Source organism: Odontesthes bonariensis, chromosome 10 (genome assembly GCF_027942865.1).
Source record: "Odontesthes bonariensis isolate fOdoBon6 chromosome 10, fOdoBon6.hap1, whole genome shotgun sequence".
Classification (NCBI taxonomy): Eukaryota; Metazoa; Chordata; class Actinopteri; order Atheriniformes; family Atherinopsidae; genus Odontesthes; species Odontesthes bonariensis.
This window is the reverse complement of record NC_134515.1, coordinates 15,272,591-15,297,811: the sequence shown is the minus strand read 5'-3', so window position 1 is coordinate 15,297,811 and position 25,221 is coordinate 15,272,591. Positions and strand designations below refer to the sequence as shown.

Sequence of the window (25,221 nt, the reverse complement as noted above, 5' to 3'; positions counted from 1 at the left end):
GTTGTTCTTGATTTGGTATACAGAGTTAGAGACAGTGTTAAAATGGGTTTAACCAGGCCCTGATGGGCTGCGTCTTTTTGCTCCCCCAGGCGAGGTGTGCCACAAATCCTATACCCAGTTCTCCAACCTCTGCCGTCACAAGCGTATGCATGCTGACTGCCGTACCCAGATCAAGTGTAAGGACTGCGGCCAGTTGTTCAGCACTACCTCTTCCCTCAACAAGCACCGTCGTTTTTGTGAGGGCAAAAACCATTATGGCTCTCCAGCAGGGATGTTCAATCCTGGCATTCCCATGAGCTCCAGTCCCATCATGGCTAAAGCAAAGTCCCACCATCCCCACCTTCAGGGTCTGAACCAGTCAGGTTTAGGCTTCACTGACTACTTTCCCTCAAGACATCACCCTCACGCTGGCTTGCCCTTCTCCCCAGGGCCCCATGGATTCCCATCCCTTCCCCATGGGTTCCCAGGTATCTTTCCCCCTTCACTATATCCACGACCACCTTTGTTACCTGCCAGTCCGTTGATAAAGAGTCCTCTAGGCGCCAGCAGTCAGGAGGTGAAACTTCCCCGGAGTCCCCTAGATGCCCCTCCAATGTCCCTTGTGAGCTCCACAAATGGAGTTAACAGCTTGAGTCGGCTGGAAGACAAAGAAAAAGAGAACAAACTTGATTTGTCTTCTAGTGGAGAAGCCAAGCCTAAATCTAAGATGGCAGACATGTCTGATGGTAGTGACCTTGAGGATGTTAATACCACAAGTGGGACGGATTTGGATACCACTACTGGTACTGCTTCAGGGGATGGTTCTGACCTGGAGAGCGAAGGAGAGAGTGAACGTGAGCGAAGTGGTAAGAGGAGGAAGCCATCTGGCACTGTTTGTAGTCAAGAAGCACACCAATTAGAAGAAACAAACAGTGCACTGCTATCAGCCGTGTCTAGTTCAGGGAACCTCTCTATTGATCGACCGTTTCTTGCTTCTGCATCATCCCAACACTCCTTCTTCCCTCCACCCGATGAGCAAGCTCTCCCGCCCACCACCACAAATGCCAATGCAGTCACCACTGATTCCATCAAAGCCATTGCTTCTATTGCTGAGAAATACTTTGGTCCAGGTTTGATTGGACTTCATCAGGAGAAGAAGATGGGTCCACTGCCCTACCATTCCATGTTTCCCTTCCAATTTCTGCCTAACTTCCACAACTCCCTATATCCCTTTAGCACTGACAGAGGTGCTCTCAATCCTAGCATGTTCTTTAAGGCTGAGCCGAAGTCCCCTCGTGAACAGCTGCACAAGATGGTTTCGAGTTCTCCTGCAGCTCCTGCTCCCACTGCAGAGTCACCATTCGATCTCACCACAAAACCCAAGGAGGCCAAGATAATTCCTACAACCCCAACAAACCCCTCAAACCCCAACAGCAGTACTGGAAGCAGTGGTGGATCTCTAATAATATCCAGCAGTGAAGAACAGCCACTGGACCTCAGCATTGGCAGCAGGAGCCGCGGTGGTCACAATGGCGTGTCAGCTGAGCCACAAAATCGAAAGAACCACATCTATGGAGCTGGAAAGGGGATGTTCATTAAAGATGAAACTCCATCTGGTTTTCCACAGCTTCATTCACAGTCATTGCACCAGTCCTCCATAACTCAGCACCAGCAGCAACAGGCACAGCCCCACCAGGCACAGCCACTGCACTACGCCAAGCCCTCAGCATTTTTCATGGACCCCATCTACAGGTATTTCAGCCCCGATTAGAACAAAACCTATGACTATCACATCACAAGCACCCAGGCTTTAACCTTAGAGACTGATGTCAATACATGGTTTAGACAAACTCTCACCTTGGTACGTAACCCTCTACCTTGTTGTTGGTCCAGCAGGGTGGAGAAAAGAAAGCTACTGGACCCAGTTGGGGCTCTAAAGGAGAAGTTCCCCAGGCCTTCACCACCACTCTTTCATCCGCAGGTAAACTTACAATACACACATACACTTTCATTTAGTTCTTTGGTAGAAAACAGTAAATGGTGCATTCATTTCAACAAAGACTACAGCAAGGGAACACCAAACAGAGGAATGGACCCTGAGGTATTGCATACAGACACATTATTCCCACATGGTATTGACTATTATTTTCAAACTATGTATTATGTGAAAATACCTCACTCCTGCCTCCCACGCTGCTGCAGCCTGAATTGATAAGGCCCTCTGTGCTCTCAACTGTTGTTATTTTCTCAAGAGTTCAGTATGATTTCTTCCTTTGTTTACTAAATGGCGCCTGTGTACCTCGTCAGTTCTACCTTTTTTCAGAAGACATAGTCTGTTATCGCAGGTCCTTTGATAATCAGTCACATTGTTTGACTGTCTCCAGACCATCCCCACCTCTACAAATCTTGATTACAAGGAATGATAGTATTAATAACAGTGAGAATAATAAACGTTTGAATTGAAACAAACTGCCTCGGTTGGCTGCGCTAATCTTAGTTGTGGCATTGTTTTATGTGCTGGGAGCTCACAGGCCAGCTAATAAGTCAACCTCCTCCAAGTATTTTATTTTTTTTCTTCTGTGGCTGGCTGGTTAGATAATAGCACCGTGTCCATCAAGGACATCCTGTGTTTGTGTCCAGGAGAATGGGGGGTTCTCGTTGGGGAAATGGTTTAATCTGACCTGGAAATCTGTGTTCTCTATCAATCATGACTTTGCAATACACACATCTGTGTATATGCAGACAGATACATTTACACATAGGTATACATTTTGCATGTATGACATTACACATATATGCATATTTTTCTTAATTCAATAAGCGAGCAGAGACTTACCACTTCTTGGTTAAGGTCATTCTGTACCCGCATTCTTAAAACAACACTGCATTACTCATCAATTAATGATAACAAGCTTAGCCTGAAACGGGCATTCTCATGGCCCCCTATTTAATTGCATCATCTCATAACTTATCCCTATACCCTGGATCAAATGTTTTCACAGGCTTCCATGTAAAAACTTCTCACATCAGAGTGTCTCAGCTGGGATCCTCCCAGCAATTCAAACACAATGCCACCTCTAATTCAGTCTCATGACGGAATCTACCAAGCTGCCCTGCACCCATTCTCAGACTGCGAATAAACACATCGAGACAGAGTGTCTGTCCGTGTGTCTCTCCCGTCCCGTATTCACTAAAAAAGGAAGGATGTAAACTGTTTTTGGCAAATAAACTCCTACATAGCTGGTCCTCTTTTGTTCACAAGCTTCTCGGGGAAGGGAAGCGGCTATCAGTTGGGGGTATCACAAACTATATTGTACTGCTTCAATCGTTGCTCTTAAACGCCTCATTTAGTCAGTTTGCTGGCCCGAAACGGCAGCTTTGGCAGAAGAAGGTAAGAGGTAGAGAACAAAGAATTTGTTGACGTTGAGGTTGTATGGAGTTGGACTGGAGGAACGGTTGAGCTTGAGCATTTGTGAATGTGTTATAGGTCAAGGAGGTGACTGGCCTTTATGATAAACAACCAGCCTAACCTCTGATTCAGTGCTTCCTCAGAGCTTACGCTCTCTGGTTCTTTCCCTTGCTCCCTTTTTCTGATATTGTCCTTTAGTTTGCGCTATTTTCTTTTCTTTCTCTAAAACACATTCATTTATCATACAGTATATAATGGTACATAAGTGAGACTGAACTTTTCACTTCAAAATGTCAAATTACACTGCTTAAACGTAAATAATTCTAAATTGAATTACTATTTAGGAAATGAATGATGAAAAAATATATATTATTTTGTCTTCCGCTGTTTTCCAGATGTCAGCCATGGAGAACATGACAGAAAAGCTTGAGAGCTTTGGCGCTCTCAAACTGGACGCGCTGCCCAATTCGCTGCAACACTCGGCTCATCCACTGTTCAACTTCCGCTCTCCACCACCTTCCCTATCAGATGCCATCCTTCGCAAAGGCAAGGAACGCTACGCCTGCAGGTTAGTGCTCTGTGGTTGTAGTCATGTCTACAGTGTTGATCAAACGTTCACGGTGACAACACAATGCATCTTTTTATGATAATACTCTCCTATCTTTAACTACTCATTCTCCCCTCCAGGTACTGTGGGAAAATCTTTCCCCGTTCAGCAAACCTAACCAGACATTTGCGAACACACACAGGGGAACAACCGTACAGGTATTCAAAACCATTCTAATTTAGTCCAATTTTTTTTACTTCATGGCTCTACTTCCCACTATGCTTTTGGCTGCTTTATCTATGGAACTCTTCTTCTGTATTTTTTTTAAAGATTCTATAGACCGAGGAATCTTTCTGTTTTTTATTTTAGATATGTTGCGAAATGAAAGTAAACCTATATGCTCATTATAAAATGTCTAAAATGGATTTTTTAATAATTTAAAAAATATCAACCGTGGTCTTATCTATGATAAGGACAACCAGTGCTCACTCTGTTGCTCCCGGAAAATTGACATGGTTCTGTTTTGCTTTGGCAGGTGTAAATACTGTGACCGCTCATTCAGCATCTCATCCAATCTCCAACGCCACGTCCGCAACATCCATAACAAGGAGAAGCCCTTCAAGTGTCACTTGTGCAACCGCTGCTTTGGTCAGCAAACCAACCTCGACCGCCATCTCAAGAAGCACGAGCATGAGAACATTCCTGGTCAGTCTGCAACATCTGTGTCTGTTTTCTCTGAAAACACTGAGGCCAAGTGAACTGAAAGTAGTTAGTAAACAAGGACTGTTTAGTTAATGGATGGAATAATAAATGGCTCTCATCACCCATTTGGAAATTTTTAATCATCACTTAGATAAATATTTAGCATAGTGCTCTGAATGATTTAAAGTAGGAAAACCACTTGAAAAAAGGATCCACACTTGCCTTTGCTACTGTAAAAATCAGCCTTGTTGTGTCCGTGTTGATTATGCATTAAACACAAGCTTTTTTAAAGGAATAGCTGCATATTTGAGTGTAAACATCTTCCCAAAGGCATCACAACTGTGGTTGGAAAAGAAAGCAATACATTTAGTTTCCGAACTATATAGCATACAGTTCAATCAACAGTTACACAGAAAGATATACAGAAAAGTTTTTAGGGGTATGTTCAAAGCCCAAACGTGAATATTCTTCAAGGTTTTTTTTTTTCTAAGTCTATATATGCAATTTCAAACTAAAACTTTAAACAAGTTTTGAGTTCAACCTGACATTTGCCTCCTGTAGGATACTGTTTGTGTCAGTGTTTGCAAATGTTCACCTGGGTGCCAGTAAGGAGCATTTCTGATCAGTCTAATCTATTCAAGTTGGAGGGTTGTTACATGAGTGACACAAGGAAAAAAATGGACAAGAAACATGTAAACAAGACAAAAAAGAAACTAAGGAGTAACCACAACTTTGCAGTTCCTTATGTCATTTTAGCATTCCACGATCAAAGAATACGGACTGCCCCTTTTTGCTTAAGTGCTAAAATGCCCAATAAAAGCATGAGCATTTCCAAACCAAATCTTCCCTCATCTCTCCTCTGTATCTGATTCGGTTGAAAATTTGAAAAAAATATAAATGGATGTTAAATTATTCCTACAGTTTAATGCGAGTAATTTTTTGGGTGCCAAAACACACAGATATGTGATCTGAAATCTCCCTCCTCATTAGAATGTGATACAGTATCGGGGTATTCCTTTATTTAAGACTGCTGAATAAAAGCCTGCCTGGTGAAACTTTCCAAAGCGTTATTCATTTCTTGTATGACAGTTTATTTTCTATGGATAATTCCTCCGTTTTAAAATGTTTTAACCTCACAAATGCTCATTTGTAGCTTTTTAGTACATTATAATGTGGATGAAGTGTATAACATCTCTAATATTTTCTCTAAGTTCTATTATATATTTCTGATGATCATCAAACTAATCGTGCTCGTGTTTTTTGTTACGTGTGTGTGTGCGTGTGTGTGCATGGGATCGTCTGTATGTTTTTCCCAACAGTGAGCCAACAGTCCGGGATGCTTTCCAACTTAGGAACTACCATCTCTTCTCCAAACTCAGAGCCAGACAATCACGCACTTTTAGACGAGAAGGAGGACTCGTACTTCTCAGAAATCCGCAACTTCATTTCCAACAGTGAAATGAACCAGGCCTCGAGCTCCACGGATAAGAGGTAAGACTAAAACATGCCTGCACGGATCCCGGAGTTTTTCAGACTATTGAGGTGATTACATTTGATCTGTGAGGCAGACTCTGTCTCACTGTGTCCAACATTAATCCTTACTACAGCAAGAAACAAGCCAAATGTCCTTAAAACTTTGCATTATAGGACTTCTACTATTAGATAAGATATTGCTGAAACACCAGAAAATGTTTTGCAAGATTTGGCAATTAGACTTAATTGTAGGAGTCCAGCCATCTCCCTCTCTTTATAATCGAGCGTTGCACTTGGTGCACAGTGCTCCCTAGTGGCTTAAGCATGCTTGGCAACACTTAAACAAATATTTAAACTACATTTTTTAAGGGGCATCTTACTTTTCTGTTTTTGTTTCCAAAGATTGTTGTCCAGCTGTGCCACCAACATCCTGAGTTTTCTTTAAGTCTCCTTCCATTCAAATATGTTTCTCAGGCAAGGAATGGTCAGTGGATGGAAATGTCAGCTTCCCTGCTCCTAGTACTGAAATGCTTTTAGTGTTAGTAACTCCGTTTGTGGTAAGCTTCAGAGGATTCAGACGAGAAGAAAAATAAAAATGAGGATGAAATGTTTTCTCTCTTTTATTCAGTGGTTTGCCCTCTTTCCTTGACTCTACTCAGGTTCTATCTCTCAGTCTCTTTCTAGCTGTGAATTCCTTTCTGGTAGTCTCACTTTCTGTCTTCCTCTTCCTCCATCATCCCCCCTTCCTCTTGTCAACACACATTATGGCCAGCAGACCCAGTGGCAATTTAGCCCCTCTGCCATCTGGGATCAATACAGAGTCTCATCCACAACAAGTTGGCCTGACGTTTTAATATCTGTAATTCAGACTAAGTGTTATGCTTTCTGTCCTCCCACCAGACAGCCTGCTGTTTATTCTCCATTTGAGTGACTGAAGTGAAACGCTGAACACAAACACACGTTCATGGATGACTATCTATAATCGCTCTTAACCGCCCTTGTAACCATAGTTTCCCTGCTTTAAAAACTCCCTTTTCAGCAGAATAGCCAGTCAAAATAAAAGTCCCGAATAGCTTTTGTTTTCACATGAAAACTTTAACTTTAATGTTTCCTGGCTGGGGATGCTGTTGATGCTGAGGCAGCACTGTTGCCTTAGGGGAGAGAAGTTTCAAACAAGAGCATTTAGATGGTACAAGTGTGCACGGATATTTTTAGCAGTGTAGAACTAGGAGGTATTTGTCTTCTTGACACAGTAATTCTTAAGCCATGGCTTGAGCTTTATAGATGGATAAAACTTCAGTTGGAGGTGGTTCTTGGTCTGGGACTGGACTACAATGTCTGGCAGTTTGGACCCTGAGGGGGAGTTCGATTGAAGCATTTATCTCAGAGATCCACTGATGATTGAGCTCTTCCCCCAATCCACCCGCTGTACCCGTACTCCTAGCCCACTAACACAAACACCCGACTGACGTGTTTAGGCTAAATGACAAAACCCAGGGCCTCCCGATGTCAGAGCTACGCTTCTTTTCCTGTTTGCAGGCATGGACTTTTCCCCCACCAACCGGCTCTGCAATTTGATTACAGTGATATTTAATCTAGATTGAAAGAGAAGAACTTTCTCCCCCAAAGTCCCTCTACCCACAATCACCCACCCACTCTGCATGACCCAATCCTGTCCCTGTGCTCCCTTTCCCAGAGGTAATCCTGTCTTATTTGATAAATGTCCATGGTGTGGCAAAAAATGGAAGGGGTAAATTTGCCATCCCCAAGGAAATGATATCATGAGCCATGACATCGTGGTTGGGAGGTGATGGAGTAGAATGTGGGTGGGGGGGACTGTTGTTTTGGCGCAGACTGGAAAATGTACAGATGGCAGGTCATAATGGTAGTGTGCTGATAGCGTGTTTGCAGTCGAGCCGACATCTTCCCTCAGTCCCACAGACTGTGTTCTCCATTACAGAGTGTAGAGGTTTGCAAAGGACCCGGTCTGAGGCGGACCATCTTCTGCTCTGTTTGTGAGGCACTGGCCAATTAATCATCTGTGGGCCGTTTGAAAAGTGCTCCAGGCAGACTGTCGGCACCCGTGTTGTTTGTGTGGACACTGGAGTTGGACTCTGCATGCTGTCATCAGATTATTTATGTTTCTCTCTCCGAGAGATGAGTCATGGTCTTAGATGTTTAGAAAATGGTAATAACCATCCTGCACCAGACTGGACATAATGCTCAAACTACAAGAATTACTTGTCACATTTTGATTGTTGTTAGTAAATAATTCAAAAGAGTTGAAATGAGCTAATACAGCCTGTGGGCTCATGATGGACATAATAGAGGAAGCATAGTAGCGTAGTATAAAAATTAAATATAGGAACACACATTTAGCATCCTGTAATTTTGTTTCTACTCCTGTCTTTCTTTCTAAAGTTGTGGCTGTTAAACAAGCTGTAATTTAGATTCATTGCATATTTCCCCTCATGCCCCTTCTGATTGGTTAGGAGGACTGCTCAAACAGATAGGAATTTTTACCTGGAAGGTGAGAGACAATTTCAGACAGCCATTAAAGGCTTTGGATTTGGAAGAAAAATGCAGCACCACCCAATGGATTGATGGACATAATGACATGTGTCATCTGAAAACTTACTTCTGTCACGATAACCAATTTCTCATCTATACTCCGTCCTCTGCAGGTCAGACAGGCCTGAGGAGGAGCACCCACCCAGCCACAGCCTATCCAACTCCAAGCTAGGACTCCAGGGGCTTGAGGAGGAAGAAGAGGAAGGGGAGGGGGACGATGAGGAGGAGGAAGAAGGCAGCCTGACGGAGAAGTCGCATGATGAGGCACCCGAGTCTCCATCTCCTGTCACAACAGGGGCATATGAGGAGGATGAGGAAGAGGAGGACACAGAGACAGCCCCGTTAGCAATGAGCTATGAACATACTCGCAGGTATGTGTTTTGTCAAGCAAATAATAACATAAAAGTGTTCCATTAACAGCAAATATAAGTACAACAAAAATATACTAAGTATTAAATATGTTAAGCACTTTATAACAGAAGCCTCTCATCTTACCTACCTGAATGGCAACTTACGCCAGTAATAAATAACTATAGATACTAAGTAAAACATAAATTATGTTTATGTTTATGCATTTGGCAGACGCTTTTATCCAAAGCGACTTACAGGTAGGCAGATAGGGTAAGGGGGTCTTACCTAAGGACCCCTACTGGAGGTAGTACCTTTCATGCAGGGGATACATGGTTAAACAAGGACTATACATGTAGATTCCCTTCAGGTGCTCAGAAAGGTGTTCACTTTAGCTCTTTTTAGGTCAGTTTCTTCTTTCTCTTCAATACCTTTTCCTCTCTCAATTTGTTCCCTGTGACTGCTTAACCTTTTATTAATCATAGCTCTCCTTTTCTCTTCACTTCATATTATATTCTTATTTACCTCCTTTTTTAATACCCCCCCCCTTATCTTTCCATCCATTAACCCATCCATCCTCCAACTAACCCATCTATACTCCTTCATTCCTGCCATCCATCCATTCCTTGGTGTGCAGGTGTATAGAGGAGGAGGGCTCTCTCTTGGACCTGGAAGGTCTGCCCAGTTTTCCCAAGAGCCTGGATGGTTTACGTAAAGCAGCCAGTGATGAGCAGCCCTTTGATGTTAAAGACATTTTTAATACTTCTCTAGAGTCTGAGGCATTGAAAGAGACATTGTACAGGCAGGCTAAAACCCAGGTATGTGACTGGATTTTGGATGTCCATTTAAAAAAAAAAAAAAAAAAAAAAGGGAGGGAGGGAAGAACAAAAAAAGACACAAAAATGCACAAATAAGAAATTAGATTAATCCTTTTATATTGTAGCTCAACCTGTATTGCAAGAGCGCCTCTTGTTCTGCTTAATCAAGTTTTTCCTCACACTTACTACCAAATTAGGTATTAAAACTACTATTAACTTGTCAGTGACTTTAGGTCCCAGAGCTACAGTCACAAAACCAAAAAAAAAAACACACTAATCCTGAATTTTCTGTTCTTATTTTTTCTTTCTTTGGTTGAATATTATTACGTTTTGCACCTCAACACCACTGTGTACAAGTGTCTAATGCAACATCATTAGAAGTTGTATTGTCAAATGATAAAGAGTTCATTTAGATCCAGGAACATGGCAACGAAGCTACAAAAAAGTCCAAGTTAAATTTGAAACGTAAAATCTTAATTTCTTGAGAGGACTTTTGCATACTAAGAAATGTGCCTTCAAAACAAGTGTTTATGTATTATGCATTTTTCTTTGAATAAAAGTAATCTGTTTTCTCACACAGGCTTATGCAATGATGCTGTCTCTCTCAGAGAACAACCCTTTGCACGCACCCTCCCAGAACTCTCTGGACGCTTGGCTGAGCTTGGGAGGTGGACCGTCTGAGACGAGCAGCTTTCACCCACTCAACCACATCTAGGCGAAGAGAGACGGAGAGAAGGTGGGAGGAAGAACAGGAGGAACATTAGTTTCACAAATGGATAGAGACACAAGACTGAGTGGACATGAGTAGTGGGAAGACGTGGAGGCCGAAGAAGAATTCATTGTCACATACATTCAAGAAAGAGAGAATGAGTTTGTGTGGTTATGTGTGCATTCACTTGTTTGTGTGTTTGTGTGAGTGAGATAGAGGAGGGAAAGATTGTCCCTAAGAGAGGGGTCCTGCAAGACTCTGTCCAAGAGAAAGCACTGCTAAGCTCCTGTTGATGTGAAGGACACCATGAATGCTCCTCAGTAGCATTGTAACTGCATATCTCCGATCCTCCCCGAGTGCACCAGGCTCACTGCAGCATCACTGACACCCGTTTAAGGCCCTCATGAAGACACTTAATGACTGACACGTCTCTAAAGTCTGTGTACAATGCCCTCTACAACCATTGTAGCACTGGCACTGCATGTCCACAAGGTGGTACTGTTTGAGCAGGAACACACCTGCACACCTCCACCAGTCACGTGTGACAAATTTTGTTTCAGTTTTATTTGCAGAATCAGCAATAGCTCCACATAAATATTCAGATCCAGTAGACTGTTGATTTTCCAGTGATTACATGGAGAATGATGTCCAATGTTCAAATGTGCTTTTAATGAGATATCTGGGCCACAAGCCATCGTAATTGGTTGCTAAATTTCATCATGCTGAAAATGAACTTAATGCCTAAAAAAAGAGAAAAGTCTTTCTATGTTTATCACATCATCGTTTAATTGTATTTACTTTTTTCCTATTAGATACCACAGTATTGTTTCTTTGTAGGCACCACAGTGCTAAATTGTTAATATAATTATTTTAGAGAAGGACCAAAATTGTATGATATTGTCATATGATGTAAAAAAAATAACCTAGATGTTCATAGCAAGAGTGGTATGTGCCAAATAACCCATAGAAAATGTTTTGTTCTCTGACAATCATTTCATTTCCAAGGGGCTCGCCTTAGCTGTCATAGTTGTTTTGGGTTTTTTTTCTTATTACGCGCTTATATATTTGATTTCAAAAGTGTGTGTATGTATTTATTTTTTGTTGTTTTGTCATGACTGGACTAGTGAAAATGAAGAAAAGTCCTTTTAAATCCCTCTTCTCTTGAAGGAATGATCACCATCGAAACCCATTGGAGATTCTGAATCTCTGGTTTCGATGGTTTAGTGTGCCAAAATGGAAAGACCCCATTAAACAAATTGTTATTTATAGTGAAAAAAATAGCTTAGTTTTAGAATCCTGTTCGGCATTGAAGCATCCTGCGGGATTTAGTCTTTCTTTCTTTTTCTTTTGTGTTCCACTTCAAAAATTTACCTAGTATGTTAAATGCATCTTATTCAAATTAATTAAGCTATATGGCATCAGGCGATTTCACGATGAATGTCAGGGCATTAGGTTGTCAATTTCGAATTTGAGTTTCTGCCACGTTAAGCTTCCTGTTCTCTCTTTTTGGCATTTATTACTTATAAGGTCACCCACAAATTTTATTCTTAAAATAATTTGTCTGTTATTACCGTACATGGTCCAAAAGTCTAAAGCACACAGTCACAACAGCATCGACATGACAGACTTACTGGTTACAGAAAAAGAAAGACAAGCACTCATGACACCAAACCTCAGATTACATTAAAATGGAAATCATAATTCTGCTGGTTGGTCCATCTAAATATGTTTTTAAAAAAAAATGTCCGTCTAAAGACGATTTTAGATGAGAAAACAAAAACTCTTGATAATACCTTTACTTTAAATCCCCAGTTAACCTTCTAAGATCATACTGAAAACCCATTCCATGTGGTCCAAAAGGTAGCTGTGCCACGGATGGCATGTGTAATTTACTGTAGATAGCTGCAGGAAGCGGGGGAGAGCATTGTTGATCACTGTTCCTCTCAGCAAACTTTCAGAACCAGGCCGGATGCTGTATTTTCAAACTAGCACTTAAATTATATGGGTCCAAGCCAAAAACTGAATTGGCTTGGAGCTCTTTGTAGAACTTAGAAAACAGATACATTTTCAAGATGGTTTGACTTTCAATAGGTGGGCACGTTGGGCTCAACATGGAGAGAAAAGATGAACGGAAGCACTGTAATTTTTCTTCACAACAGCAGGTGGTAGTGTGATGCTAGGACTGCTGCATCATCTCATTTTTTCTAAAGACAGAAGTCTTTTTATAATTCTACTGAATGAGATTCCATACGTGGTAAACACATTGTTTTCCAACTTGTGCTTACAAAATGTAAAGACTTGGGTCACTATGTAGTAATTCATGTCATGGACTACTGTAATAAGTACGCGCTGTGTAAATCAAATTAATTGAAAGGCATTGAAGTATTCCATTTTGCCAACTTCAGAAAGTATTCTGGCAGATGGTCACTGAAAAATGTTTCAGCATAATAGAACATGGTTGCTGTTTGCCCCCACTGTTACAGGAGAAAGTAAAAATATACATTGTTTCTTTTTAACTGTATAGTATTTTAAAGAATGAAAAACAATGGTGCATTTGTCTGAAGAAAAAGAAAAATCAATGAAAAATTTGGGTTTCAATGGATGGTGCTTGTTTTGTTTAAATCTGAGTTGTATATCGCCTCTGTTATGTTTATTGAAAACAAACAAAAAAAAAGTTGTTGTGCATGACGTGTTTAGCAGTCATAATGATGTCCATTTGTGAACTGTGTATCAAATCAAAAAATGGAAAAAAAAGAAAAAAAAAAGAAAAAGTAAATCCGTAGATGCACTTATTGTACATGTGGTTAGGTTAGTAGGTTTGACTTCAAGTTCTGACTGCCTTACAAATGTTTGGGCAGGTTCTGAAATACATAGAAAAGACTTGTGGGAGAAGACTTAATGAAAAACAATAAAGAATTGTAGAATAATATTGAACAATTCTGAAATTGCAGTTCTTTTGATGCTTGTGATTATTGCAGATGTACTTTAGAGAAATTTCATTGAAAAGATATGACTCTGATGTTAATTCTGTAGAATAGCAATGTATACCAAATGTAATCTTTCCAATGCTATGAAGAATTTATACATGAAATTGATATGCAATAAAACCTGTGTGCTTTTTAAAGCAGCTGTCCAATTTGCATTTGTGAGCTAGGAATGCACAAAAATAATTTGTTACAAATAAGACAGATTTTAATCCAAAAAAAAAAAAGGTCAACGTGACATGAACCTTTGCTTAACATAAACAAGTAATCGGAAATTATTTTTGAAGTACTTAATAGACCTTTTTCACACTTCCGCATTTTTTGACCGGAAATACGTAGACGGCGGGTAAATCAACTTCCGGTTTCTACTGAGAATGGCGGAAACAAGAAACAAAAGTTTTTGTAGTGTACCGGGCTGTTCTTCCTCTGCCCAAAAACAACCGTACCTCTCTTTTCATTATTTCCCGGTCGACAGCGATCTTAGACAAAGGTGGATTCAGGCGATTCGGCGGGAGGAGGGGCCGAATTTCGTTATTAAGAAGGGGAGCACGTATGTCTGTAGCCTGCACTTCACGTCAGAGGATTACATCTGGGGCTGCAGTGTTAGCCGCTTAATACCCGGGACTGTTCCCAGTCTTTTCCCTTGGAACAACTTCACATCTCATCCGAAAAGAGAGTCTGTCTATGAAAGGTCCAACAAGCGGTTGTCTGTGATGTCTGTGACGGGCCAGAACAACGATACAGCGCCGAAGGAGGCGAAACTCGACGACGCCCCCACCAGGTAATCATCTCCATAAAACAAAATACCGAAATGTTTACTTTTCTTTTCTTATCTGTTACATGATGTTACGTGAGGGGAATAACGGCGCTACTTTTTTCAGTAACGACTAATCAAAAAAGATACTGGATCCCCCTTGTAACGCTGTTACCGTTATAAAATGCGGCATTATTCGCCGTCATTTGACGGGAGACCAAGTAATTTGACATATTAAAGTATTTTATTTTAAAAAAGTAACCCAATAGTTACTTTTCCTGGTAATGAGTTGCATTTGCTATATAGTAATTCAGTTACTAACCCAGTTACTTCTGGGCAAAGTAACTAGTAACTACAATTAATTACTTTTTAAAATAAGGTTCATATACAAGACAGTACAAAACCAGACATCACAATAACTATGATCAAAGATGATGAAAGCTAAAAGTTCATATTTAATAACAATCATCATCATAGATTATTAGATGACATTACTGCTACTGAATACTTCGGTATCATTTCACTGTAGGATTGAAAGAATGAAGGGCTGAATTAGTTTCTGTATTTCTTTTCAATCACTCTAGGTGTTCGTGATGAGGCAGTGGGATATATCCAGGACTTGAAAGCCACGCTGAAGAAGGTAGCCCTACCATCCCCAACCCTCTTCAGCCGATATTGTGCGTCAGACGACCAGATACAATTTTCCACAAAACTTCCATCTGAACAGGTGTTTAAAATATTCTGGGAGTCAATTGCACCATCTGCTTCTCGATTGGCCTACTGGAGCAAGGCAAAGAGGATAGGTGAATCAGACATCGGACCCAGCCCCTCTCGTAGGATGCCATTAATCGATGAGTTTCTCATGTACTCTATGCGAGTAGCAGTTGGCATGAAAGAACAGCTCATTGCTGACATGTTTGAGGTCAGTGTAGTCACCGTTAGTCGAGTAACCATCACCTGGGCCAACTACCTGTTCCTGATGCTGGGGTCACATCTTCTCTGGGTGCGCATGGAGAAGGTGAAGTCTGTCATGCCAGCAAAATTTAAGTTGCACTGTCCCAATGTCCGTGTGATTCTGGACTGCACTGAGGTTGCTGTGGCGACAGCCTCCTCACTGACATTGCAATCAGAAATGTTCTCCCACTACAAAAACAGGACGACCTTGAAGGGACTGATCGGAGTCGCCCCCAATGGTTTGGTGACGTTTGTCTCGCCCCTGTACACAGGAAGTATCTCTGACAAGAAGATTACTAAGATCAGTGGAATCCTTCCCTTACTTGAGCCAGGGGATGAAGTGATGGCTGACAAAGGATTTCTCATTCAAGACCTGCTTTCTGATGTTGGAGCAAAACTCATCATTCCACCCTTCAAGCATTCAGCTCAATTTACAAGAGAGGAAACCGAGAGAACACAAGCCATCGCCCGTCTCAGGATAGTAGTCGAGAGGGTAATAGCCAGAGTTAAGTCACATCACATCTGGGACTCGCCTGTACCACTCACTCTCATGGGCACTGTCAACCAGATATGGCACAGCTGCTGTGTAATGGTTAATTTTCAAGGACCTTTGTTTGCTGGGGTTGTTGATGATCCTCTCACCACTTATTCTTCACAAGACAAACACATGTAGTACACATACTATGTAGTTTTGAGCATTTGTTTTTCAAAGATGTACATGTTAAATATTTTTATATATAAATGTTGTGGTTCAGTATAATATAAATTAACAATAATCTAACACAAAGTAACACTTAATGTTCTATAAATGTATTATCCTTTAATTATTTAATTAGAATGTGTGAAATTAAACCTTCAGATGAGATGCTTTGTAAATACATTAAGAGGTTCCCAGATCAGTACTGTTTTGCATGTTACCTCATAATAAATTATAATGGTCAACTTACTTTGAATCCTTTACTTTACTCAAAATGAACGAACAACAACTGGATAAACAACTGATTTATTGAATCAATTCACCACATTTCACAGTGTGAGTAGGTAAGTTTAGTGGGAGCATTACCATTTTGGGCCTTGTGTGCCATAAGCAAGGTGTTAGACAGGTAGATTAACATTTCGATTTCATCAATATCAACAATTTATATAAAGCCATAGAAAGCACAGAAAGATATTGAACATGTCAGTGGAGCCTTTGACATGCAATTTAAAGTAAAAGTGAGTTGAGCAAGACTTTCATACTGTATGTGGAGGCAGGTCCCGGATATTAATCTTGCACACAAACAGTCTACTTTTAGACATGTGCAGTGTTGTTGAATCACATTTTATAGTGAGTAACTTTAAGAGGCATGTGCAGGAGTGGGCCAGGCCAAACTTAAAACAACATGGCAGAATAAAAGTCTGTGGTAGGAGGGACTAGTTCATGAACTAATTTGATTTTGTGCTATGCAAAGACGAAAAATTATTCACGGTAAATTACATCAGGTATCTATTGAGAGTCCAAGACAGTTCAGTGTGATTCCAAGTAAACATTCATGTATGTGTTGTAGTAGAAAAGGTCTAATTTGTCCTTCATTCTGATTGTGAACGAATCATCGCGGCAAATTCTTTCAACAGACAAACTTGTCTGTATGTCTGTGACAAAGTCACACCACTCTAGGCCGGTTACTGCTAGTTGTCCCTGAACCTGCCAGTAGTAACGATAGTAACTCGCTTCATTGCAGCAGTTTGCTTTTTGGAGCCTCTTATCATTTGGACAGCGAGGGCCTTTGCTGCAGACTCTGGATCCACACTTCCCTCCCAGGAAGAGCAGGCCTCTCGAAAGCGACTGGCAGTTAACCGTGGTTGGCGTAGCTGTGCCCATGCAGGACATTTTGACTGCTGCCTGGTTCCCTTCTCAATTTCACTGGCCATTAGTGGTGACAATGAGAGGCTGGGGCTGCTCCTGACGTAACTTGGCTCCAGATGCCATCACGTCAGGATCAGGAAACGGTCCTAAAGAAAGAAAATATAGACAAGGTTCTAATTTATTTATTTGGTTGGTTGGTCAAAAAAAGGAAGAGTTAGTCAAGTACTACTGTAGTTTCAAAGCAACATTAAAATGGCCATAAAATATCACCTGTATATGCCTGGTACAATGTGGAGCAAAGACCACTCTTGCCCACCATTGTTGGCTTTTGCACCACCACGTTATTCACAGGTTCAGGATGGATGGAAAATGTGATCACTTTTGCAGGAATTGCTACGATTTACTGTATGTGTGGATCAGTACTTAAACACCTAAAACCAAAGTAAATAAACAACATGATCGTAAAATAACGCTCTAAATGAAAATACTCTACTCTTGATTCCACTTATCTTAGACCCACCTGTGTTCTCGGTCTATGCCAGCGTTGTAGATCACTTGTGCAGGCCAGGGGCGGTGGAACAGTCGGCAAACCGAGCTGTGAATAGTGTGCAGTCTGGTAAAGGAGGGCAACTACATGGTTGCCCTTCAGAGTTTCTCAAAGTAGAATGGGAGGCAGAGCCTTCAGTTATCAGGCCCCTCTCTTGTGGAATAAGCTGCCAGTAAATGTCCGGGAAACACACAACCTTTCCACTTTTAAGACCACGCTTAAAACTTTCCTTTTTGATAAAGCTTATAGTTAGGGATGGCTCAGGTGATCCTGAAACATCCCATAGTTAAGCTGCTATAGGCCTAGTCTGCTGGGGGAGCTCATCTGTCACACCTTTCCTCACTTTACTCTCTTTTTCCCCTGTTTAATTTCTCAAATGACATTATGTATATGTGACATTATTGTGGTCATTAACTCGTGTTTCCCTGTTCCAACAGATATCCTTTGAATGGTGTTACAGGCCCTGTTTACACGATAGGAAGACGCAGATATTTTCCTGCGGTTTGGCCTCTCATTTACACCAAAACCCCGTTTTTAATCACAGAAAACGATTATTTCTAAAACCTCCGGCCAAAGTGGAGATTTCTGATAACGCCGGTTATGTGTTGCCGTGTCAACTGGGAGAAACGGCGTTTTAGGTTCTTAAACGTCACATTATGCGCCAGAAAATGCTTAACGTCATGCGAGCGCCTTATGTTTACAGTTTGTTAGGCTACTGATCAGGAAAACTTTGAAACAAAGCCACCTCGCTGTCGGTCCACACAAACGAACCTCACGCCATTGCTGTTTTGAAAGGTACAGGAAGTCGCTCGTGTTATTTGTTGGTGTCGATTCTGAGGATTTTGATTGGCTTGCATGGCTTTATTCCTTTCCCTACACTGCCGCCAATAAGTTTGGCATAGTTATTATGGCGCTTGACGGCATATTTTTGCGGGTTGATGTAAATGACAAGTTTTTTTAAAACGATGTTGTGTGCACGATGTTATTATTGAAAACGGAGGGGGGGAAATATTCATTTCTCTAAATACCCGGCTATGTGTAAATGTGGCCAAAGTGGCTGTGATGAGAGGTAGCTAACCTGAGCTCTTTTAAACATATATAAATAACTAAGGGTTTCTCGAATAAACAGCTTAACTCACCTTAAACGAGTTTAAACCATGAATTATTACACTGACCCTTTTTAAACACTTTTTTAACCTTTTAAACTATTAAGCATCAGAGCACCATCTATATGTATCAAATTCACGACTACTCAAACACACTTGATGTAAAACATATGAAACATCTACTAATGAAATAGAATGAATTCTTTACGTTTCTTTTCCCCCTTGTCAAAATATCAGTAAAACTCAAAAGCTTACCTATGGGCCCAGATAACCTAAAGCCGGCAGTTTACTGTAATAAAATAATATTCAGTTCAGCACGTTGCAGGCCTGAACGCTGTTCGGGTACGTTGAAGCCAAAAACGTCACGGCTGTTTCACCTCCAAGGCCAAATTAAAAAAACAGTACCTTTACTGAGGCAGAGAAGAGGAGAAGGTTCACGGATGGAGCGATGATTCCCGCAGCCGACAACACAGGCACATGGCAGCTGTCCCAGAAGCATGCCCCAGTGCCTCAAAGCAGTCTTCGGGGCTAATGTCAGGATCGCCGGTCCGTGCTGCTTTAACAATTTCAAGCGCTGGACCTCTGAGGCTTTCCATCAATCTCCGCCTTTTCTCTTTGGTAGAACAGTCACGCTCTTCCACCATGAGCCACGCATGGCCCAACCAGTGGTCAAACTACTCCTCTCCAGCTGGGGTGGGCAACAACCCAGAAAACGTTCGTAGGCGGCGATAACTGCCATGTTCACTTGAAGACTTGGCCTTATCAAGTATCTCTCCCACTGCTCGCAGAATAGCTTCTGTTGACTTAGCAGCATCTTCATCTGGGAGCGCAGGCATATCTGCAGCCTGCTGCAGTCCGTACAACTTCTGAGCCTGTGCACTGGCTAGAAGGTCTTCATCGACTGCGACGACAGACCACGGCTCTCCCCCATCAACGGGGGACACTTCAAAAGGGAACCCTGTCTCTCTTCACATCCTCTTAGCATTCACACAAGGCAAGGTATCGGTCAGCAGGGGTTGTAGCCGAAACCTAGGTCTGTCCTGGGACCATGGTCTCTGGCACGGGCCAGTGGTTACTGCCACTAGGGGCGCTAGAGACACTGGTCTCTGGCACGGACCAGCGGTCCCTACCACTCGGAGTAGCTAAAGATACTGGTCCTGCAGCTCCTCAGTGATCTTTCCCGTGGTCCTTGTGGTGTGAATCAGTTAGTGAGTGGTCTGTGAAGCGGCTTTTGTGATTCTAATACTTTATTTTAATCTTTTCCCTTTTCTGGCCATGGTGGCAGCACTGTTTGAGGACTGTAAAAATCTATAAAATACAATCTTCTATTATATATGCAGGTCCATGTGGTCAGGGCCAGCTGGTCTCTGGCACGGACCAGTGGTCCCTACCACTAGGGGCGCTAAAGACACTGGTCCTGACCAGCTCCTCAGTGATCTGTGAAGCGGCTTTAGTAGTTTCTCCCTTTACCAGTCGGTTTGTCCACATTGTTAGGTGCATGGATAAATGTCAGAGATCACAATCGTTTGTCTATAAAATACATCATATCATATGATTGCTATTGCTGTTAAAATGATTGATTATGCAGATCCGTGTGGTCAGGACCAGCTGTTACATGGCACGGGCCAGTGGTCACTACCACTAGGGGCACTAAAGACACTGGTCCTAATGCTGATCAGCTCCTCACTGGTTTGTCTTGTGGTCCTTGTCATTGGAGTAGTTAATATATTTATATATTAATTATTATTATTATTATGTTTGTTTTTTTATAATTAATTATATTATTAATATATTACAGGGTTCATACACTTTTTCACCAACTTTTTTCCATGACTTTTCCAAAACCTTTTACTGAATTTCCATGACCTAAAAGACCAATGACCAATCGCGCGCGGGCATATTATATACATAGCCCAGTGTTTCCCATACATTGAGGAAACTATGGCGGGCCCCCATAGTTTCCTTTTGGCCGCCATAGTTTCCGAATCCCAATCGTTTGAAACACGGGACATTTGAAACACAGCGATTTCCTCGAAAACCGCGCAAGTCTGACACGTCAAATTTCGTCACTACGTTCAGCCCGCAAGACTGACCAACCCTGCGAAATCTCGCGTGAAAACGTCATGCCGTTCAAATTTCATCCCCGCGAACCTGTTTTTCAATGCGGTAAGTAAAATCTTCCGTGCTGTATTTTTTTTGTAATAAACACTTGTATTTTTTGTTTCATGCAATAATAATATGACTATACAACAGGTGAATTAGTAATTAAACATGTCCTAAAGTGTGCAATGTCAGAGTTTTGAAGTTTAGTGGCAAAAAAGGTTTATGTGTTATTAGTCGCTGTAGGGGCGATTGACACACACGTTATAGATCAGTGGGTGCGCGTGCATAAAGGTCAGCTGTAATCATCGTGATTTTGTTGACAAACATATTTTTTTGACCCATTTATATTATGAGAAATAATGTGAAATTTGAGCAATGACGAGTACACTAGTATGTTGTCCGGTATGTTGCATAAAAAAAAATAGTAAGCTCAATAGTTTCTGTTTAAAATAAGGTGTTTCATCCGTCCCGCATGTGAGTTTCAACCGTCCCGACTAGGCGGGGCGTTTGAAACAAATGTCAACTTACGTTCAAAGTTAAAAAACAGCTCGATCATCCAACATGTATTAAATTACACATGTAACTAAGAGAGTACACGTGTGAGTTGTTAATCACATGATCAAATTATTTGTAATGTCATCTTTGAAAAAGACGTTTAACTGAAGTGTTTCAAACGACCCGGCGCTCCCCTACGAACGCACACCAGCACCGGTTTGACATATTGCTTATTTTGCGCATCTGAGACAGCGAGAGGAGACAACCTTCATAAGCAAACAGTAAAAGAAGACCTACACACAGTTTAACCAACATCTATACATTAAGGTAAGTGCATTCGAACACAGCTTCTGTATCACATTTATCACTCTGTAAATCCCAGCGCAACAGTTGCGTGAATAACGGTACGGTAGCCTAATCAGCTTGCTCGAGGCCCGAGGGTGAGAGCTCGTATTTTCAAGGAATTTGAATTCTTAGTGGTATCTGGCATAAAATCTACTGGCAGGTAGCTTGATAAGCAAGACCCTCTGTAGCCTACTTGGTGGAATAAGTAGAGGGGGTGTGGCTCATCAGGTTAACCGACAGGGCCGTGGGAATAATTTCTGGACCGACGCTTTTTTTGATAATGTGAAAAATCGGGATATTTTGCAGGATAATACCAAATCGGGAAGACAGCAGGAAATAAGCCAGAAATAGGGAAATAGGGTTGACAGGTATGAATAGACCTAGGCCTACTAACTATACTTTAGTTTTAAAACTGGTCTCTTTTTTTCGTGCAATATAGCCAGTGATGGAGAAAAGGAAACGGCAGGGGCTTATAGATGGCTTTTTCAAGAAAAAACAAGTAAGTTGACTTCTCTCTCCTTCTGTAGACACTGACATGCTTGCAAGTTGCAATCGTGTCTGGTTGTCTGTTTCGAGTGTTGCCGCCGCTGGGATGCACAGCTGTTTGTATAGTGCCAGCTGACATTTAGATGAATTTTAAGACACACCATCTTTATTTACAGTGTGTATTAATTTATTATCTTCCAGTTAATAAACTGCTTCTCGTTGCTATGTACTTGTTTAGGATACACAGTTGCTGCAGGTCCCTGCAGGTCCCTCAGTGAGAGAGGAGGATGCAGTTGATGTTGCAGAGGTGAGTAATCTAATATCTTTGAAATTGTGAATGGATATAGTCTGGTCTTACTATAGCTTTGTAGTAATTTAGAGAGCGAGTTAGAGAATATATATAGGAGAGAGAATATAGAGAAATATAGAATATAGACAGGGTCTGGAGCTGTGTAAATAAGCACTAATTTCAGGTTGGAATGGTAAACTGTTAGTTTGAAGTACCTGATTGTCCCTCCCCAATTTTGCTGATAGGCAGGTAGGTTCTGAGGAGGAAGAAGGAGAAGGCCAGGATGAGACAGCTGATAGTGAGAGTGTAGATAATTGTGCTAGTTCAACAGCTGGAAAACACAGGAAATCTGGGTGGAATGCAGAGTGGCTGCAGTTGCCCCAGTTTAAACCCTGGCTCTATCATACTCCGCATGGTAAGCTTAACATTTATATCATATCAAGCCCAGTATTTCTTTATGCTATATTTGATATGCTTCATTTTATTTTATAGGAATGTTTTGCCGTGCTTGTCGCCAGCATAAGCCACCTGTCAGGTCTGAGCCAACACAAAGACCCTTTGTGGAGGTTGGTGCTGTCCAATACAGAAAAGACTACCTGGAACACCACATGAGGACAGAACACCACCAAATCAGCATGAAGTCCATGCAGTCAATTGCCTCAGGTAATGTTTTGACCTTGCTCCTGTGGCCTGATCAACTTCACAAATTCTTCCATGAAGTTAAATGGCTAGTGTTAGTAATTGAATTATTACATTCCATCCAGGATACTCCATCATGTCCACTTTTGATCCAGTAATAGTTCTGGAACACGAGGCTGTGATTGGTGGGTTCAAATGTCTCTACTGGCTAATTTGAAAACCACCTAATTTGGCAACACGAGGTGTGGCAGTCAACAAGCCAGCCAGGCCGCGCAGACTGCGCTAGAAATCATTTCCACCCAAGACAAGTCGTGACAATTTACATTTTATTACGGCACATTAATTTTATTAAGATAAATCGATGAAACACTAGATATATTCTATGACTTCCAAAAGTTCAACAAAATATTTTTTTCCATAACTTTTCCAGGGCCTGGAAATTTATTTTTAAAATTTCAAAACTTTTACAGGTTTTTCATGACCGTACAAACCCTGATATTAGTAGCCTATATTTAATACATCTTCTGCCTTTTCTCATTCTGTTGGCAGCACTGTGCTGAATACATGTAAAAAAAATAATAAAATGATGATCTTTTGTCTGTCAAATATTATTGATCATTACTACTAATAGAAATCATAATCACAATGATTAAATTATTAGTCGTAGTTGTACGAGTAGTGCTATGCAGGTCAGTGTGTTCAATCATTAGTTGATTGCCTCCTGAATTGAAGATTCATTTTCAGTTGGTTTCTCGATCATCTCATGGCTGCATGCTTTAAACCAATTAAATGAAGGAAACTGTTCATTATTAAGTTTCTAGCCAATCAGGAGCAATTTCCAATTTTAATGCCAGGTGTGATCATATGCTCATTCTAAAACCACAAAGAGCGGCAAATATGTTCTTGGATATACATTTGCTTGGATCCCTTGAATTCCCAGGCCCATTCCAACGATCTGTGTAAGTGATCTTTGACTTTTATTAGGTTTTCATTCTTATTCGTCGAGATATTCTTACGTGATCAGACTCTTTTTAGATTTGAGCCATCTTGTGTGTCTTTGACTAGCATAACTGAAATGTTAGGTTATTGAGTATAAGCCCCAAAACTTCCCGGTATTATTTATGTATAGCACATCGTGCAGCCTATTATAATAAAAAAAATAATAATAACAACTTGACAGTAATATGTTCTCCTTTTCTCCAGATTTGCCATCTAAGAAAGAGAAGCCAGTGGAATCTGACCAACAGAAAAGTAAATCCTTTCAGCGTCCTGCATGTGATGCATGTTTTTCTAGTGCACCTACCTTAAGAAGACACGAGTTGGACAAACACCACAAAGAAAAGGAACCCATCTTCCTTGTGGATGAAGAGAGAGGGATTTTTGTTACAGAACAGGACAAGTCTGGACCACAGATCATAATTCATGTGTCCAAGTCCTTTACTAGGCAGGTCCTTGACTGCGAAGTGCCAAGCTGCAGGGAGTTTATGGCCATGGGCATAGAATGCATACATTTGGACAGAGTAAAGCATTTCAATTACTACCAGCCACCACCTCTGCTGCAGACTACCATAATTGAGGAGATGTTTGAAAAGGGGCTGATTTCCAGCACTACTAAACAGGAATGCAAAAACCTAAATGAGAAAGCCACACAGGATGGGACTCCATGTGTATATCCTGTGTTTTTTGATGAACACGTATATTCAGGCAGTAAAGTTAACTTTTCCGTGTACACATCAAAAGTGGACGGTTGGTGTCATTTTGGCAGAACAAGAGTGACACTGGAAGTGGAAAGTGGACATGTCGCTGCAAAGTCACAAAGAGAAGAATGTGTGTCCACATTTATGTCTCGTTGTGTTGGACCTTCCAGGAAAGACGACACCTCCTACGTGACAGGGACAGGGACATGGATGTGGATGTGGACTTCAGTAGTGACACTGACAACGATCTGTACAGTGAAGATATGGAGCCAGGCCATTTTGAAAATGAAAATGAAATTAGTTCAGAACAGATTACAAAAATTGTAGAATACTTGTGTATATGCAAAATAATGCCTCCCAAACTACCAGAGGAGTTGCAAGATAAAACAGCAACCATCCCACAGAAGTTCTCACCTGAGG

General features: G+C 41.3%; 1 protein-coding gene across 10 annotated transcripts in view; it reads left to right on the top strand.

Moving 5' to 3' along the window:
• Nucleotides 1-13,680, top strand: part of prdm16 (PR domain containing 16) — a 171,989-nt gene extending 158,309 nt beyond the window's left edge. For 6 of the 10 annotated variants that reach the window (XM_075476442.1, XM_075476440.1, XM_075476448.1 and 3 more), the window contains 8 exons: nt 57-1,731; nt 1,873-1,960; nt 3,784-3,956; nt 4,076-4,153; nt 4,471-4,640; nt 5,957-6,128; nt 8,795-9,052; nt 10,428-13,680. In XM_075476442.1, coding sequence (XP_075332557.1) covers nt 57-1,731; nt 1,873-1,960; nt 3,784-3,956; nt 4,076-4,153; nt 4,471-4,640; nt 5,957-6,128; nt 8,795-9,052; nt 10,428-10,440 — 2,627 coding nt within the window. In that variant the 3' untranslated portion in view covers nt 10,441-13,680. The remainder of the gene's footprint in view (nt 1-56; nt 1,732-1,872; nt 1,961-3,783; nt 3,957-4,075; nt 4,154-4,470; nt 4,641-5,956; nt 6,129-8,794; nt 9,053-10,427) is intronic. The other 4 variants (XM_075476446.1, XM_075476445.1, XM_075476450.1 and 1 more) reach the window with 3 other exon arrangements.
• Nucleotides 13,681-25,221: the final 11,541 nt, after the last annotated feature.